At 39.9% G+C, this 19,293-nt stretch overlaps 1 protein-coding gene across 4 annotated transcripts in view; it reads right to left on the minus strand.

Annotated features, from left to right (window-relative positions):
- Pclo (piccolo presynaptic cytomatrix protein) overlaps nucleotides 1-19,293 on the minus strand; it is a 345,647-nt gene that overhangs the window by 158,738 nt on the left and 167,616 nt on the right. For all 4 annotated transcript variants that reach the window (XM_052719673.1, XM_052719671.1, XM_052719672.1 and 1 more), the window contains exons 5-6: nucleotides 14,051-19,109; nucleotides 11,677-13,694 (exon numbers count right to left, since the gene is read on the minus strand). In XM_052719673.1, coding sequence (XP_052575633.1) covers nucleotides 11,677-13,694; nucleotides 14,051-19,109 — 7,077 coding nt within the window. The remainder of the gene's footprint in view (nucleotides 1-11,676; nucleotides 13,695-14,050; nucleotides 19,110-19,293) is intronic.

A 19,293-nucleotide genomic window follows, 5' to 3' on the forward strand; every position in this document is an offset into this window, starting at 1 on the left:
TTTTACAGTCCAGCATTTATTCATTGAAGAATATATTACAGTATGAATGGGAATTTAGTGGAATGAAAGGGCTTTGTTCTATAAACTTAAAACAATGAAGCACTCTCTCCCATTTTACTCACATGACTATAGTATCTTACTTGGTAAAGGAGCCAACCCAAGCTTATTCTTTTCTCCTTGAATATATATATTTAGGGTATGGCTGCTTTTAGGGTGTGGAATTTTAAGAGCTGTGACTTTGGAAGCCACATAAAAGACCATGAGGCAAAGTTTGTACAAATAAAAGTAAGAGTTGCTCTCTTTAAAGTACCATGAAAATTTGGAAAAGGATAATGGATTAAGGAATAATACAGAAATGATTAATAGCCTTTAGATATTAGAATTAACCTGTGATCCCTTCACCCAGGGGGCAGAAGTGGGATGATTACTAGGAGTATGAGGCCAGTGTGGTCTAGATAGTGAGTTCCAGGCTAGTCAGGGCTATGTAGTGAAATGTTTCACTTTATTTAAGATTTAAAAAATATTTTAATTTATGTGTATGTGAATGCATTCCCTGCTATGATGGACTGGATGTACCCTGGAAATGTGAGCCAGATTAAATCCCCGCCTCTTTAAGATGCAGACAGTTACTATTTTTTCATTTCTAAACAATTTAATTTTTACAGGGTGCTGTTCACCTAGAGATACTGAATACCAATTACTGGTATCTAACGCTACTCTCTTCAAGGTAAAAAATATTATATGCCACCTAACTATATTCAGTTACTGGAAAATGGGCTAAATCATTTGTGCAGGAAATCTGAAGAGAGTATAAAACTAATAAAATTTCTAAAAATTAAAACAATAACTTGTATGAAGACATAAATGCAAATATGAAAATTGAAAAGCATCTCTTACTTTTTGCCTGCAAGCATTCTTTCCGACTCAGGGATGTTAACTGTAGCATGGCCTACCATTGATTTAGTCGGCCTGAGAACAAACCACTTCTCCATAGAGAGTCACTGCTGTGATTGCAGTGTCTTCATGAAATATCTACCTACTGTCACTTCCATCTGCATACAATTAACTCTGTTTTTTAGACAGTAAAATGCAATTCTTTATTTCACATGAAGTATTCTTTCAGTTCTTTTTGAACACGAAGTATTAGATCTGTGACTGCTGTAAAATGCTTCCCAAGCGTCAGACCATTAGCAATATGAAGAATGATGCAACCACTGAATATCAAAAGTGTTGAGAACTGTGATGACAATTTTACAAGTGACATTGATTTACACAGAGTGAGAAAGACATTCTGTGTTCAGGTTGTAATCACTGCCCACAGTCATAGGGATCTCTATTATTCGGTGTTTCTATCTGGCTGGTTATTCCTTGCCCAAGAACATAACCTTGAACAACATCAAAGCAAACGTGACATGGGTTTGTGTTTGCTTGTGTATTTGTTAATTTGTGAATGTGGATGTGGATGAACACATGCATCACAGTGGACAATGTGTGGGAACTGGTTTGCTTCTTCCAGTATGTGCGTCCACAAGCACCCTTATACTGTGAACCATCTCACCAGCTCCAAGAGATTTTTTTTAAATCTATGTATGATTGCAATTGATGAAATATTTCTTCTTCATAAATTTAAATCATGTGAAACAGTGCCTCTAAAACTTAAGTCCTGCTGTTAAGTAATGGTGATAGACCATATTTTAAATGGTCTTGAGATCATTTGGTTCCTTATGAGACAATACTATTTACAATTGATTAGGGCTTGTACATTTAATTCAGTTAGTGTCAACAAGCATTCCATAGATTAGAAGATAAAGTTCACAGGCTTGTAAAATCATGTCTTTTTTTTCCTGTTATTTTAAGTTCTTAAATTTGCTTTCAATTCCCAATTCTATACAGAAGTAGAAAAGAGCAAGCCAATCATCTTTCAATAGATAATCCATGAAATATGAGCCTTTTGTGCATTTCTATAAGTAGTTATAGGTAAGTGATTCCTGCCATACATGAAAAACTGGTTGAACTTTTCAATAAAGATGACTTTCCTGAATGCAATATTGGGATGATTTTTGTTAGAACAATTTTGGACACTGATGACTATATCACACTGGAGAAACTTGTGCACATTTTTTCAGGTGCAAAGGAAAGTAAATTGTCACACTGAGTGGTTTAGGAAATATTCACAACTTCACACTATTAATTAGCACATTAAGAAGTGTTTTCAGGTCAAGGCTCAAAGGAGGAAGTAACTACCCTAGTAGCCTCTAGGCACAGAGCACAAACCTGTAATTAGGGCCAAGTTTTGTTAGAAAAACAATGGGGACAGGCCTATCCTTGTCCTGCAGAAACTCAGTACCTAACAGAAATTAAATGGAATTTTGATCCAACTTCAAAAGAGTGATTTAGTCATGTGGTTAAAATAACTTATCAGAAAGAATTTCTATTTCTTCAAATAATAAATAATAACTAAATAATTAGCCTTTCAATTGGGAAGAAGAATGGGAATAACAAATGTAATCACCTTCAGCCTCAAATCTACTTGTATTACCCTGGATTCAGTATGTGTTCTTTACTGTTATCCACAATATTAAGCTTTTATTTGACATCATACGTAATTAAATGTGACATTCATTTTTCACAGCAAATAAGTCCTTACATTATGGGGCTATAATCAGGGTTAATAATTTCTCATATTATTTTCTTTTTTTCTCATATTATTTTCAAGAATTTTCCTGGCTTGATGGTACACACCTTTAATTCCAGCATTTTGGAGGCAGGGGCAGGTGGACTTCTGTGAGTCTGAGGCCAGCCTGGTCTACATAATGAGTTCCATAGGATAGCCAGGGTTACATATTAAGACTGTTATTTTTATCAACAGTTTAATTTGAATCTTTCACATCCCGTTCTTAATATGAAATTTAAATAAATAAAAGCCCTTCTGCTATTTATTTTTGGACTAACCTACTTCAACTTATTTAGCCAGTTCCTTTAAGACTCTGTGTAGCTTACAAACTTATTCTCATCATTCCCTAACTGAGACCTTAATTATAACCCAGACACAGAACATCATAAAAAAGAAAGCCTGTTAAACAGTAACAAAATCATACTACAGTAAAATTGATGTTGGGTTGGTGTAGTAATTCAAAGGACATACATCTTGATTTCAGATTACTCACCTTGAAAGTATTGAATAAAATAGATTTAGCACCTACAGAAATGAAGTGATTTGTACATTTGAACTATGCAGCAGCATATGAAACATTATACAATGCCATAGGTGTATGTGTGAATATTCTCTATATGTATGTATATTAAAACAATATATACATGATATAAATGTATGTTATGATATTGAATATGACAAGAAAATATCAGAAAATTAGTGGAACATATTGTTCTCTAACTGTAAAGTATGTCTTGAAATATATCCCATTTTTTCCAAATTTTTATATTATTATCAGTTTAATTATTATTTTATTATTCTTAATAATAGCTAGTGCTGTATACCTTTAAGTCCTAAAAATTAGTAATTTTAGAAATATAAATAGATACACAAACGTGCATTTATTTGCGTGTGAGTTTTGAAGGAAGAGGTGATAATCAGCTTCACAACTGTTCAAATAGAAACTAACATGAGTTGTTGAGAAAATCATATTATAAAATACTTTGGAAACTAATTAATGTTAAGTAATGCTGTACATCAGTAAATTACATTAATCACAATCAGATTAATCTCAGTTGAGAAGGGCCCCTTGTCTCTGTTAAATTGGTATGTAAAATATCCACTGTTACAGTTTGGCAGAGGTCTTTCACTGATTAGCAAGAATAGAAATCTGTTTCTTAGAAGCATGCTAATTTTTATATTTTGAAATATGGATTTTTGGAGAACATAAGAAAACATGGCCTTTTCTTCAGTCTTCTGAATTTGGTTTTGAATTAATCTTTCAATATTGATCATAATAAATTGCAATATTATTGAACAAATAATAAACTGACATTTGTATTTATGCATTCATTTGTCTTAGTTGATTTTATCCTAAGACTTGATCATACTTTGCTAACTATTAATAACTCTAAGCCATTTTACTGTTATATTTTGAAAAACACTAATATACTGCTGCCTATTGAAATTTTAATGTAGTTGGATTTTACAACATAAAATTTAATCCCAACAAATATATGAACAACATAAGAAATAAAGAAAGATCAGAACTAGAAAAGATGATGTGCTTATAAACATCTTTAACATGTAAATACATTTTCTTACATAATGCCATTATAAACATGATTTCATCAAAATCAGTAATAAACTGATTTTTATCTTGATTTTTCTTAAAAGGTAGGGCAATCACCCATGCTAAAAATCTTTCTTCAAGTCCCACTTAGTCATTATTTCTTAAATTCTTATTTTGGAAGAATACAAAAATAAAATTTTGACAAAACAAAATTTCTAAGTTTTTGGCTATGGAAATTACTCTGAGGAACAGACACTGAAGGGTTCCAAAAAATTTAAAAATAGCTATCAAAACAGCAATCAGTGAAGCAAAATATATTCTTGTAATAGTCAGCTCACAATTTGCATCTGTTTTTCTAAAGGATCCTGGCTTCCTCTAGATAAAAATAATTTTAATAATGATTCTGTCAGTTAAGGCTGGGAATAGGCTCAGTTTTAATACGTCGTGTTTCTATGGAGAGGTGGTAACATGTTCAACAATAGCCTATTTCAGTGCAAAAAGTATTATGCATTATTATTGAGGAATGATTAGTTTTTTGAAATGCATCATCTTTTTGACAGGGAAATCATTAAAGAATTTCTATTCTTCAGGACGTATGAATCTTTGAATGGATTCAGATCTTTCTTGCTGGAGGCAAGTTCTTAGAATTTACATTGCTTTCTTGCAGTGGCTAAAGTCACCTTCTCTCCTGACATGCTGAATTAACATTCCTTCCTGAAGTTATGGATTACCTGGGTTAGTGATGCAAATCAGTCTCATTGTGGAAGAGAAAGGACACAGGGAACATAGTTTGTTTCCTCTCAGCTATGAAATCCTCATGGACCTGCAGCTACAGATACTCCACAAACACATTTTTAAAAAGTGCGTTGAAATAAATTCTGACAAAGTCCAATGTTGCACATCCAGGAGGTAGAAAAACAAACAGGATAAAACAGAATGAAATAATACAACATTGAATTAGGCAAGTTTAGTGAGTGGGTGAATATTGGCTTGTTTATTTCAGGCTTAACTTTTGCTTTTTGTTTTTGTGGGCATTAAAAATTTGTGAAGCCTTCGAAACTGGAAAAAATAGAAGCAGTTTGATAACAAAGAAATTAAAATTAAACATTTTTTTGGTCAGGCATTTTTCTGTGCATTATATAAAACTGTGAACTCAGTAAAGAAAATCCTCACCCATGAATAAAATCTGAGTTTTTATTCTACTAGGTAAGAATATTATGTCATATGTATTATGTATATTCTACTAGATAATAAGGATAATATTTCATATGTATTATGTGTAAATTTAGGGGTGAAAGTGAGACTTAAAGTCATAAGAATATATAAGAAAATTAGGCAGGAGGGCCTCTGTTGAATATAATCTGAGCAAAACCCCATCAAGAAATCCAGAAGTGGAACCTTGATTGGGATGACAGATGATGTGGGCACATCCAAGTAACAGCAAACTGGTGGTTTGCGCAGAGCCAGGCGTGGGAAGAATGCAGGAAGAGCAGAGGATGCTATGAGACAGGCAGAGTTTATGGAATAAAGTCCTTAAGAAATACAAATCAAAACTGCCTTGAGATTTGACTACACCAGTCAGAATGGCAAAGATCAGCAGAACAAATGATGGTCATGCTGGTCAGAATGTGGGGTAAGGGAAACACTCATGCATTGCTGGTGGGATTGCAAACTTGTATTTCCACTATGGAAATCAGTGTGGCATAAATAGCCTTGGGGAGCTGGGAGTAGATTTACCTCAAGATCCAGCTATAATATGCTTGGTCATATACTTAAAGGACTCTATTTACATCCTACTACAATGACACTTGCTCATTCATGCTACTGCTTCTCTATTTTTTTTTTTTTTGCTATTTTTTTTTAATTTTAATTTATTTTGCAATACAATTCAGTTCTACACATCAGCCACGGATTCCCTTGTTCTCCCCCCCCTCCCATCCCCCTCACCTTTCCCCCAACCCCCCCCCCCCCCCATTCCCACCTCCTCCAGGGCAAAGCCTTCCCCACAGCCACAGACTGAGGTCAACCTGGTAGACTCAGTCCAGGTAGGTCCAGTCCCCTCCTCCCAGGCCGAGCCAAACAATCCTGCATCGGCCCCAGGTTTCAAACAGCCAACTCATGCAATGAGCACAAGATCTGGTCCCACTGCCTGGATGCCTCCCAAACAGATCAAGCCAATCAACTGTCTCACCCATTCAGAGGGCCTGATCCAGTGGGGACCCCTCAGCCATTGGTTCATAGTTCATGTGTTTCCATTCATTTGGCTATTTGTCCCTGTGCTTTATCCAACCTTGGTCTCAACAATTCTCGCTCATATAAACCCTCCTCATTCTCGCTAATTGGACTCCCAGAGATATATAAGGAACTCAAGAAATTAGACATCAAAATGCCCAACAGTCCAATTAAGAAATGGGCTATAGAACTAAACAGAGAATTCTCAACAGAGGAAACTCAAATGGCCGAAAGACATTTAAGGAATTGCTCAACATCCCTAATCATCAGGGAAATGCAAATCAAAACAACTCTGAGATATCACCTTATGCCTGTCAGAATGGCTAAGATCAAAAACACTGAAGACACCTTATGCTGGAGAGGATGTGGAGCTAGGGGAACTCTCCTCCACTGCTGGTGGGAATGCAAGCTTGTACAACCACTTTGGAAATCAATATGGTGCTTTCTTAGAAAATTGGGAATCCATCTCCCCCAAGATCCAGCTATACCACTCTTGGGCATATACCCAAGGAATGCTCAACCACACCATAAGAGCACTTGTTCAGCTATGTTCATATCAGCATTGTTTGTAATAGCCAGAACATGGAAACAACCTAGATGCCCTTCAACTGAAGAATGGATAAACAAAATGTGGTACATATACACAATGGAATACTGCTTCTCTATTAACAATAGCTGAAACCGGAAACTGCCTAGATGCCCATCAACAGATGAATGGATAATTAAAATGTGGTATATTTTTTTAAATTAAAAATGGTATAATTCCATTTGCACAATGGAATTATCCGTTGTTTAAAAAAATGAAATTATGAATTTCACAGGTAAATGGATAGAGCTAGAACAAATCATTCTGAGTGAGGTAAAATAGACCCCAAATGAAAAATGAGATATGTATTCTCTTATACGTGGATGTAAGCTTTTGGCCTTCAATAGGCATGCTATACAATCCACATAACCACAGAGGTTAGGTATAGAATAGTAACTAGGGTGAAGGGGAGGCTCTCTTAATGAAGGGGAAATAGAATATATAGTTATAAAAGATGGGGGGTGAATTAGAATAGGAAAATTAAATAGAGATGGGGAGAGAAGTCAGGCGTAGAGGAGTGTAGTGGTTTGAATGAGAACGGCCTCATAGGCTCTTGTATCTAAATGTTTGGTCTCCCAATTGATGGAACAATTTGGGAAGTATTAGGAGGTGTGACCTTGTTGGAAGAAGTGTGTCACTGGGTTGGGCTTTGATGTTTCAAACACCCATGTCAGGATCAGTGTTTCTTTGTCTCTTCCTGCTGCCTGTGGCTCAGACTGTAAAGCTCTCAGCTACTACTCCAGTGCCATGCATATCTGCTTCCTTCTATAGCAATCATGAGCTACCCCTCTAAAATGGTAAGCAGTCCTCCAATTAAATGCTTTCTTTTATACAGGTTGCCTTGGTCATGATGTCTTTTCCCAGCAATAGGACAGTGATTAAGATATAGAGGGACTATGGAGAAGGGAAACTAACACTAAGGACCATTTGTGAGGGGTCATATTGAAACCTACAAACAACAGAAGCTTCTTAAAATAGAAACATAAAATCTAAACGGAGTAGTCACCAAATGAACAGGGAGACAAGGCTACTACTACACATCTTTTGCCACTAACCTATACCTCCAGAGCAAGGAATTGGTTTCACTTAATTAAGTTTTTGGCCAAAGAAGCCCATCTGAAACCCCTAAACTACTCAGACTGTTGCCAAGGCTATTTCTTGCTCTCCACAAATTGATGGCAAGGCCCTATTGCTGAAGACAACACTTATACATTTCACAGATCATGGAAAAGTCAACCTGGTGTCTACCTGGAGCCTTCTTCACCCCTATTGCCAAATGTTTGTAGTACTGGAAGGTGCTTTGCACACTTTCAGGGGAGAAGGGTGAACATCAGCCCAGCTACAAACCCTGAGGTCTACAGTGATAACCTGCCTGCATGATAAACTGCATGATGCACAAACTTGTGGAAGTAACTATAAGGTCCACTCAATGAGATAGAACCCATACGTAACACTAGATAGGAGGCCATGGACCTAGGAGAAAACCAAATACTATTGTTTTGCTAAAGGAACATAGCAATAAAATGACTTCAAACAACGTTCACCAATACTTATAGATCAATGTCTCACTCAGTCATGAACAGAGAAACTTCCTTCTGCAGTAGATGGGGACTAACACAGAGACCCACAACTGGAAAATGTGCAGATGGTGACAGACTTTGGAAAACTCAGTCCTAAATGGGATATCTCTATCAAATATCTCTCCTCAGGGCTCAGGGAACTCTGCAGAAGATGAGGTGGAAAGATTGTAAAAGCCCAAGGGGATTCAGGACACCAAGGAAATAGTGTCTTCCAGACACAACAGGACTGATGCACATATGACTTGCAGAGACTGTGGCAACAAGCACAGGGTCTGCACAGGTCTAAGCTACAGGGAGTCACAATGGTGAGTGAAGGGGACACAAGCTCCCATCTCTAACCAAGAAGCTATCTCCAACTGACCACTGTTTGCAAAGGAACAGCTAGTGTTCTCCGATGGAGCCTCACTGGGTATACAAACCATAACTAAGAGCGGGGCAACGCCCAGCAGTAGATAGATGGCATAAAACCGATGCAATATTATTTTTGGAGAACGTTTTCAATCTCATACTTCTTTGTTCATACATTTTTAACTTCACTAGTCTTTTGCTCATATATTTTATTTTCTTATTTTATATTCTTATGGATTTTATTTTCTTTGTGTGTGTCTCTCAATGTGTATGTGTTCCTCATGCTTTTTCATTTTCTTATTATTTTCTTTTCTGTTTTGAGAGGGAGAGAGAGAGAGAGAGAGAGAGAGAGAGAGAGAGAGAGAGAGAGAGAGACAGAATGGAGTTGGGTGGGTGGGGATGTAGAGAAGATTGGAAAGGAGATGAGGGAGGGGGATACCATGACCAGAATAATATATTGCATGAAAAAAATCTTCAATAAAAAATAAATTCCTAGTATTGATTGAACTTTGTAAGATTCTACTAGTGAGTTTAAATTGTGAAGCAGGTAATGTATTTGTTTACATAGATTTTAATCAGAAACTACCCTTCTTGCTCCTTAGAGAACTGACTTTGGGAAAGAGCAGAACACAGGAGTCCAGAGGCTGAACACAGAAGGATGGTGACCTTGAACTAGCTTCTCACGGACAAAGGAACTTTGATACATTCGATTCCTTGCAGCTGAGCCCTCACTCACCACGCCAGTTTTAGAGAATGCAAACCGTGTTCACCCCCTTTAGCTGTACATCCGACTATTAATCTGGACACTTGAATATTTTTTGTCCTCTATTTGGAATGGCCTTCACCTTTCTCTGTGTGGTCCAGCAGAAAGCTCAGCCTTCATGTCCCAGTCTCCTCCTTGGAACCTTTCCTGACCTATTGGAACCAGGAGATGCTGGTCCAGACTTTTATAGACTATAAGACTTACCTTGTGTTTGTTGTGGTGGGTCCTACCAATATCAGTATCAATACCATGCATACAATTATTCCATGTTTGTTATATGTAGAAGTTGATGAGGTAGTCTAGAAGTTGGAGCTGTGCTCTAAGGCTCAATGAACTTATGTTTCATTGTTTAGACTTATGTTTCATATGTTTCAGACTTATTTGGTTATTTTACTTAATATACCCGTGCCACCTATTATATTCTTCCTTATACATTTGCAAATGCAAAGGGAAATGTGAGAAAAATCCCAGTAGCTTGGGTCTCTGCCATAAGTGAATTAAAAGTTTCAAGTCACAACGAGTAGATGACCAATCATCAGCTGGCAAAGCTACTCTTTCTACTGACTGAAGCTTGGAACACTCCTTTCAAAGTCCGAAACATAATGCTTTCTCATTTTATTATTTATGTGAATTTATAGGCCATAAAAATAAATATGCACTGCAATTATTTAAATGTCACTTTCACAAAAGATTAAACAGATTCCAGAAGCAGACTATCATGAAGTAACTGAAAATTGAATGCAATCTCAATGCACAAGTGCCTATCTAACCATAGTTTTTTTTCTGTACCCACATAAAGACAGTTTTACTTGTATTTATAATATTTACTTCAAAATACTCTGGAGAAGGAAATACAGAAGATAATGAAATTTCACTATAAATATGGAAAATTTAGATGTGAAATTTTAATTAATATGATTTTGAACATCATGTCTTTATAACTACAGACTTACGAATATATATTTTATATCATATAATATATAATATATTTAATACACATATATTATATATTATATAATAAATAATATAATGATATATATTTTATAGATCACAGCCACTGTTTAGCACATGGGGATCAGTGGAAATTGTGGTATTTCAGACTATTATATTTAGAAGCTTCAGAGTTTGAAGGTCCAGAGTTAAGTAACTACTGCACATGGGAAAATTTTAATTTGAGAAGATTTGTTCAAAACTGAACTGATACTTAAACTATATATAATTGATTTTATTAATTAGAATATGCCTGCTATTATGGGTAATTAACATTTCCCATTGCCATTTACAACTTTATGTCTAACATATTTATCTCTTTCTTTCCTTGAGGCAAAATTATGCGTCATAAAATAACCTCTACTATTGAAACCAACATAAAAATTAGTTATGCCTCTATAAGCAGTAGCAGTGAGTTTCATCTGAGATTAGTTTAAGAAAGCTGCCACAAACAAAATAAGCATGGATGAACTGGGCCTAAAGGAGCATCCTTTCTCCTGCGCATCTTGGACAATGAGCTTATGCTCAGCTGAGGTAAATACTTTGGCCGGAAGAGGCTGACCACACACATTTGACCAGCACTTCAGTCCTGAGTCCTAGCACTCCTGATGTAAACACATGCTCATGCTTCATCCTTTGCCTTATTTGTTTATATTCAATACTTATTCCACCATGAGGGGAAAGGCATATCAGTTAAATACACTGAAAGCAGGTTGCAATTTAGAGATTTTTATATTAAGAATAAAACTTCAGTCTCACAAAACAGCTTTTATCTTTGGCACTTTTAAGTGAACATGCCCCCCCCCCCCACCCCGACACACACATTTATAATGCAATAATCCTCCCTCAATTTTAGTATTTCACTTTCTGTTTTGTTACCTTCCAAGTCTGCAAACACATGATTAACATCAACTCATCCATTGTCTTCTAACTGAATCGAATCCCTCTTACCGTGAAGCCCTCGGGACACTGAAAAGGAGCCCTGGAACTTTCGTCTGCTGTTGGACTCAGAGGCTTGGGGTCAGACATAGAACGCTGCATCATCTTGGCTGTTTTAGGACTTGCTGGGGGAGCTTTAGCCATATCTGGATGTAGTACTTTCTGTGGACTTAGGTCATCAGGGAGGGACTTTTCATAAGGTACAAAGGCTGATTCTAAAGCTTTGCCTGGTGAAAGTGGTGAGATGGGTGAATAAAGGACTTTTGGAGATTTGGGTGGGGAAGGAGCCAGCTGCACTGTGGTGTCTGCCCGAAGGTGAGATGATGAGTAACCAATCTCTAAAGGAGTCGGGCGTTTCTTGTCTTTGGGTGGAGAGGTGGCACCCAGGTATGGAGGGCTCTGTGTGTCTGAATCTGTTTCTGTTTGACATCCTAAACTGCCCCCTTTGTAAGTCTTTTCAGGTGCTGAAATGTGTTTAATTATTTCTACCTTGGCATCCACTCGTGCTCGTATGGAAGGTGTCCGTATGGTTCCCACTGGTTCAGTTTGCACAGATATCTCTGCGACTGTCTGAACTGCTACACTGGAGACTTTGGAAGCGGGTTTGGTCTTGTCACCCTCCGTGGTGCTGTCTCCATATTTCCCTGGACGTGCTTTTCTCCTTGACCTAGAAGGCACATCCCATTCATCCTGATCTTCATCATCTGTTTGGACACTGGTATCAACGCTCTTTTTAGTTCTTCTCCTCCTACTTGAGTAACTCCGATCAGCGGTTTCTTCATCATCAGTTTGTACACCACTGTCCACTATCTTTTTTAAATTCCGTGGGTCGTCTGCCACGCTTTCCCCCATCTCATCATACTGCCCCCGAACTTTAGCTCCAGAACTTCTCTTTTTGGGTTGTTTCTCCTCTTTTACAACAACATCTGTCAGAGGTATCTCTGAAACAGTGCTCAAGATGCCAGGTGGGGCAATGTACTGAGTCACCCCATCAGACTGAACAGTGTACCATCCTTGGCTCTGTGGTATTTCAATGGCCACCACAGTAGAAGCTGTAGTGGTGGCATCTTCAGTGGCCCAAAACTGACTGCCCTCTGGAGCAGCATATTGACCCTCCAAAATTGCCTGTTCAGTGGTGGTTTGTGGAGAAGCATTTCCAGAGGGGTCATAGTTATACTGGTAGATCTGGCGGAGTTTTTGCTCCTCCAGCTGCTGGTGCAGCTGTTGCTGCAGCTGTTGGATCTGCTCAAGCTGTAACTGTTGCTGAGCTAGGGTCTCCTGCCTCATCATGAACTGGGCCTGCCGCTCTTCTTCTTGCTGAAATAGGAGGTGCTGTTTCATAGACTGAAGCTCCTCCAGCTTCTTTTGAACCATGATCTTTTCTTGTTCTCGGAACCTCTGAATCTCCTGACGTTCCCACTCCAGTTCCTCAGCAAAGCGTTGTTGCTTAATTTTCTCCAGTTCCAGGAGCTCTCGCTCCAAGTCAAGTTGCTGTTGTTGTTTATCTTCATCAGAGACAATTAAAAGAGTGCTTTCTTCTCCTCCCACCTCAGAAAACACTTCCGATGCTGTGGTTAAAGCAGGAGCAGAGTCCATTGTCGCAGCCGGAAGAGTTTCCATAGTAATAGTTTGCAGACTGGCATTGATGTCAATACTGGTTACTGCGATGTCTGTTTCTGATGCACCTGTTGTTATGAAATATGATCGAGGCATTGGCTGGCTTTGATGCAGGGCTGATAATGAAGTCAGTGCATCTGTCGTGTGAATACCAGATAAATCCCTCACCGTGGTGCTGAAAATGGAGCCAGGTTGAGTGGTGATAGCAAATGTGGAGGGGATTGGGGTTGCTACTGAAGAATAGACAACACCATTAGATGACCTCAAAACACTTCCCACACCATATTGGGGTCCTGGAGGTGGAGTCATTCTTGCTGTGGAATACTGTGGGGTACTAATCCCAACTCCTGAAATGACTTGCCGTGTTTCTGGGTAGGGACCTGTAGTCTTGCTTGAATAATCCATTACCTCACCTGAAATACAGGGTAGAGTTATAGTCCAGTTCTCAGAATGAATGCTGCTGTTTGGGTCTGAAAGCCCCTTTATCTTGATGAGCGCAATGAATGGGACTGCATGCAAATCCACAGGTTAGCCTAATGCGTTGCGGAAGAAAAGCAATGTTGAACATGCAGGCACATGCAGGCGAGGACAACAGCAAGAACCACGAAGAAACAAAAAATGCACATGGACTTTAAAACATATTGCCAGAACATCCAAGGGAAGCCAAAATGTAAATAAAACCAGAGGAGGGGCATTTTTCATCCTGAAACGAGATGCATAACACCGTAATGGCATTTCAAGGCAGGGTCTATTACTATATCATACTGACCTGTAGATACTCTCCCTGAAGTTAGATCTACTGCTGCATCAGCTCCTCCAGAATAATCAAAAGCATTTTTACTTTTATAGAAAAAATGTCCAGCTTCTGCTAAATTAGTATCAGACATGGAAGGTTTCATTCCACCAATCCCTCTGTAACCATATGGCCCTGATCTATCATATTGGTAGTGGTCATCCCTATAACCAAAACGGTCTTCAGGAAGGGTCGTTGCAGGCTGCTGTGCTGTGCAGCTCCTTCCAAAAGGCAGCTTATAAACCATGTCACAGCACACAGCTCTTCTCCCTGCAGTCAAATCAACAGGCTTTTCATCGTCTTCAACTATTTTGGTCACCACACTTGAAGTAGATTCGTCCATTGTAACAACAGTCCTATGAGACTTGGATGTGCTGAGATCCACCACTTCTCCATCCGTGATCCCCCGAGATGCAGTGCTGTCAGCCCAGCCATTTGTGACACCCACAGGAGGTACAGTGACAGGCTTTGTAACAGCCACTGCCTGAGCTGAAGGACCTAGGGATAAGTTTATTGGCGCTTCATCTCTGATCACAGGAAATGTCTGGCCACTTGGTATCCTGTATGATGACTCAGTATGTTTTGACATAGTAAGCTGGAGTGGTGATGTCATTGCATACTCTGCACTCACTTGGCTTCCTGTGCCTGTTGTGTAAACTGTAGTATCTGTGCATGTGACAACAGCCACCGTCTCAGAGTCTAGGGTGACTGGAGTTACTAATGAGGAAGATGCACTGAGATTTATGATAGAAGGTTGGATGGCACTAATTTGTCGACCGTAAACTTCATTTGCTGTGGTCTGCCTTTTCCCATCCACTGCAGAAGCAGAAAGATCCATACATTTTTCAGTTGCTTTAGCTTCTATTTTTGGTATTGTACGCAAATCAATGGCATCACCAATAAGCTGCAACTTTCCATTTTCCCTGTACTGATGTCTGTCCAGAGCAAGAGGCTCTGGAGGAATGGGTATGGAAACGCTTCTGGGAGCCACACTTGGGACTGCACTTCTGGTTGCGGAAACCTCCGTTTTTGAAGCTTCTGTTGGAAGAAACTGTGTAAGTGAAGTTGGAGCTCCTTGAAACAGAGATGGAGTTACAACAGGGGCAGCAGAATATGTCTCCAAAGCTCCTGGTACATACAGGGTTGGCTGTGAAGAAGTTGGAATTTCTGTAGCTGTCACAGGAGGAACTACAGAAAACACTGTTTCAAGGGAAACCAGATCTTTTGGGGGTGATCCCAAGGGCCAACTGGTAATGGCTTGAGCAGCAGAAGAATCTGTTGGAGTCCCAGGTTCAGAGGGCAATGTAATAACCACGTAAGTCTCCATTAGAGACTTAGAATATCTTGGTGAGGATTTATTAGAGTGTGGGGAGAGTGGAGAGGTAGGGGAAGGCAGTTTGTAATCTGCGGAAGTCACTAAATTTAAGGACATACTGGAAGTCAAAGATAGACCTGTTGGTTTGGGGCACACATCTGATGTTTTCTGTGCAGTCACCGGAAGCTGAGGAACTGCTGGCTTGGGGGCAATTGGGGGTTTGCTTGGCTCTGGCCTGTGTGTAAACACAAGTCCAGTTGGGATTGAAGAGGGTTTAGGAGGGACAGGAGGAGGTGCAGCGGTACAAATTTTGGTTGCAGGTACCCCATTACTCCTCCGAGCAGTGGTGGCCTCTATTGGGGTAACGGCATCAACGTGGGTGGTACCGATCGTTGTTGGAGTCACTGGAGGGGCCGCTGCCAGCTTCTTTTTAGGATAAGGGGTTGGCTTAGGTGAAGTTGCTGGGGGCAATGGTGGAGGAGGGGGAGGCGGGGGTGGGGGAGGGGGAGGGGGTGGTGGGGGAGGAGGAGGGGGTGGCTGGGCTGATATGTCCAAAGAAGAACTTCGGAAAAATGGACGAGACTTAGATGGATGGGTAGAAACGGGAAGACCAGCTGATGGTAACCTATATGTGGGCTTTTCCTGACCAGAGAGCTTTCCAGATACAGAATATGGAGATACAGCTTGTTCCTTCATTTGAGGGGCTGTTACAGAAGGTGTTTGGACCAACCCAGTTTCAGGTAAGCTCATTTTTGTTAGTTCAACCTCAGACTCTTCCCTTTTATCTTTGTAAGCATCCAAAACTTCTAGAATAATTCCATCCCCAGTTTCCTTCTTGCCTTTTATTGGGTCCTTTTCAGACAGAGGTAAGTCAGTGGACATGGTGTCTGCTTGTGGCCTGTCAGCTTTAGGACTTACAGATTCTGTGACCGACGATGCTATACTAGAGAAGGAAATCATAATATGATCAGCATTAGCTCTACTTTCGGGTGGGATGGTCCGATCTAAAGACACACTTATGTCTTCTGGGTAGTCTATGATGCTGCCCCGAAAATAAGTTGATGAAGAAATTTCCTCAGAGTCTTCAAATTTCGTTATTACGTCTGCTGGCTCTGTATAAGCAGTGGTTAGGCTATCCAGGGTAGTAACAGGTGAGGAGCTATCTGTGGTGCAGACTGAAGAAATAGATGATGTGAGTGAAGGTGTGTCAGAGGGTGGGACAGATGCAGCACTTTCTGAAGGCTCAGAGTAGGTCAATATCAGTGATTCGTGGGCAATGATCTCTTGAATTTCTCTTGTATAATCAGTTACATATTCATCCTCCAGTTCTTCTGTTGAAAAATGTTGGGTTATCTTAACATCTGGGATAGAGAGAGTTGCACTGCTGGTTGAGTCTGTCAGGGATGCTCCAGAAAGGATACTGGATGTCAAAGATGCATCTTGCACCCTGTCAAAGTCCATAGTAGACTCAGCCATGTCATCCCCAATGGTGGTCTGTGTGGGACTGGATCCATCTGTCATCTGCATCTGTTGCCGCCTCATGAGTTCTTCATAGGCAGTGTCAGCATCTAATAACTTCTTTTCTTCACTGGTAGAAGTTACCATGGTTCCCAGATCCACTATTTCGTGGCTTTCTGGAATGATGTAAGAGCTTGAAACTATGTCTTCTTGAGGCACCACAGAATGTAAGCTTTCTAACTCATAAAACTCTTTTTGGAGGTCTGTGATTTTCTGCATAGGGTCATCATAAATCTGCTCAGGGAGTCTTATTTTGTGCTCTCTTCCTCTCTGCTGCATAAATCCATTTTGTTCTTCTTGCCTTGTGAGCAGACTGCCATCTACTGATCCATTGTACGTGTCCTCTACTAAAGATTCATAAATGTAGTCCTCTATTAACATGCCACCATACAATGGCTCTTTTTCAAAGACTTCATCTCGTTCATTTGCAGCTGGGAAAGCTTTATATTTGTGGGTTTTGTGCATCATTTCTTCATACATCTCCTCAGCACTTTTCAGACCCTTCTGGACACCTTCCTTCTGCATAGCGGATTGCTCATCTGTTGGCGAGTACAAAGACACAGCTGTGGGCAATTTATACACTTTTTGAACTTCTATTATTTTCTCAGGGCTTATTTCAAATCCTTCTGGGTCTGATTCTATGCTAGGTGAGTATTCAGAACAAGAGGACCTATGGAGCTCCTCCATTTCTGCCGCCTGGCGCAATTCTTCTGTGGGAGATGCATCCTCAATGGGAGAGAGATTACTGGGTGGTGTCTTTGGTCTTTCTCTCCTTCTCTGAGCTCGAAGTTCATCTTTGTCTTTCTTTGATTTCTTACTAGAACTCTTCCTTTGTTGCTGCTCTAATTCTCGCTGCTTCTCTTGCTCTTTTAACAGTTCTTCTTCCTCTCTCAATTCTTCTTCCTCAGAAGAATCTTCAATGGTAGGTAAAAGAGGGCCATGTGTCCTGTGCCGAGCTTTGCGCTGCTGCTTGCTCTCTCCTTTTTTGTGACTTGGGCTACTGTCACTGTCCTCATCAAGTGACGATACTGACGTAGGGGACGTGCCAGGAGTGAAGCTGGATGCATGGAGACTAGAGGATCCCTCTCCCCTAGATCTGTCCTCAGGTGAGTCTGTCAGGCTTTCCATTTCTAATTCTGGCTCTTCATCGAAATACAAAGTTGTTTTCTTCTGAGAGGATTCTGCAGAGTATTTATCTGCTATTGTACTGTTGAGTTCGATCGTCTTAAATCGACGCAACCCTCCTCCTCCAGCAACTACAAGTTCTTCACTCTCCTGACTTTTAGTTTCTCGAAATTTGAGCTCAGGACTTTCATCAAATGTTTCGTCATCCTCGTCATGCCAGGAATGACGTCTCCCTGCGTCATCATCGAAGCTGGCACTACTCTTACGAGTCAGTCGCCTGTGTTTTCCTGCTGTGCTTCTCCCTTTCCCTTTTGCTTCTTCCCTCTTCTGGCTTTCAGTAACACCGCTGATCTCTTTGAGCTGACTCCGAATGAACTCATCATCTTCAGAGCCAGAAGCATCCTCATCAGCACTCATTTCTATGATCTGTTTGCGAATGAAGTCCTCCTCTTCCCCCGAACCTTGACTGTCTTCCTGTTTATACTCATCACTGCTTGATGAGCCAACACTAGTTCTCCGCTTCCTACGTGCGACGGGGGAGTTTTCACTCTCACTGCTATCTTCCACTGAATCATAGGATGCTCTTCTTGGACTTAGGTCATCAGCTAGCTCAGGCTTTTCTTTATGGTCCTTCCTGGAAGGAAAGCCTTGTTGGCTGTCCCTTTTTGAACTTTCTTTCTTGTCTTGGCTCTCTTTGACCTCTTCTGAAATAGTGACATCCAGTGTTTCAGATGGAATCTGAGTTTTCTGCTGGTCCTGAGACTGCTCGGGAGAAACCCTCTGGGGCTGGGCTTTCTTTTCTGATTTTTCATCCAGTGTACTTGCCTGAGCTTCCAAAATGGATAGTACTGTACTTTCCAATTTTGCTAAGTCTGAGGGGCTGGAAGGACTGCTTTCTTGTGAGAAGGAGTCCTTTTTGAGCCCTTTGAGCAAATCTTTTTCATCACTTGGTATAAGACTTGGAATTTCACCTAGAGAACCCGATATTCCATCAGAAGAATATCCCGTGTCACTCAGACCTTGTGGACTCTTGGGCTGCTGAGAACTGGAGGTGTCTGATTTGTCCTCTTCCTTTTCCTAGTAGAGTGGGAAAGACACAGGGAAATGGATTAGAGTCAAACCAATCACATAGCTTTGCCATTATTATTAAATAACCATTAATAATTGAGGAATAATTATGGAAAATTCAGCTATATGATGATAGGGTTTTTTTTTGTTGTTGTTGTTATTTTTTCCTATTTCAAGACAGGGTTTCTCTGTG

This window comes from Peromyscus californicus, unplaced genomic scaffold (genome assembly GCF_007827085.1).
Source record: "Peromyscus californicus insignis strain IS unplaced genomic scaffold, ASM782708v3 Scaffold_6__1_contigs__length_162567912, whole genome shotgun sequence".
NCBI lineage: Eukaryota > Metazoa > Chordata > Mammalia > Rodentia > Cricetidae > Peromyscus > Peromyscus californicus.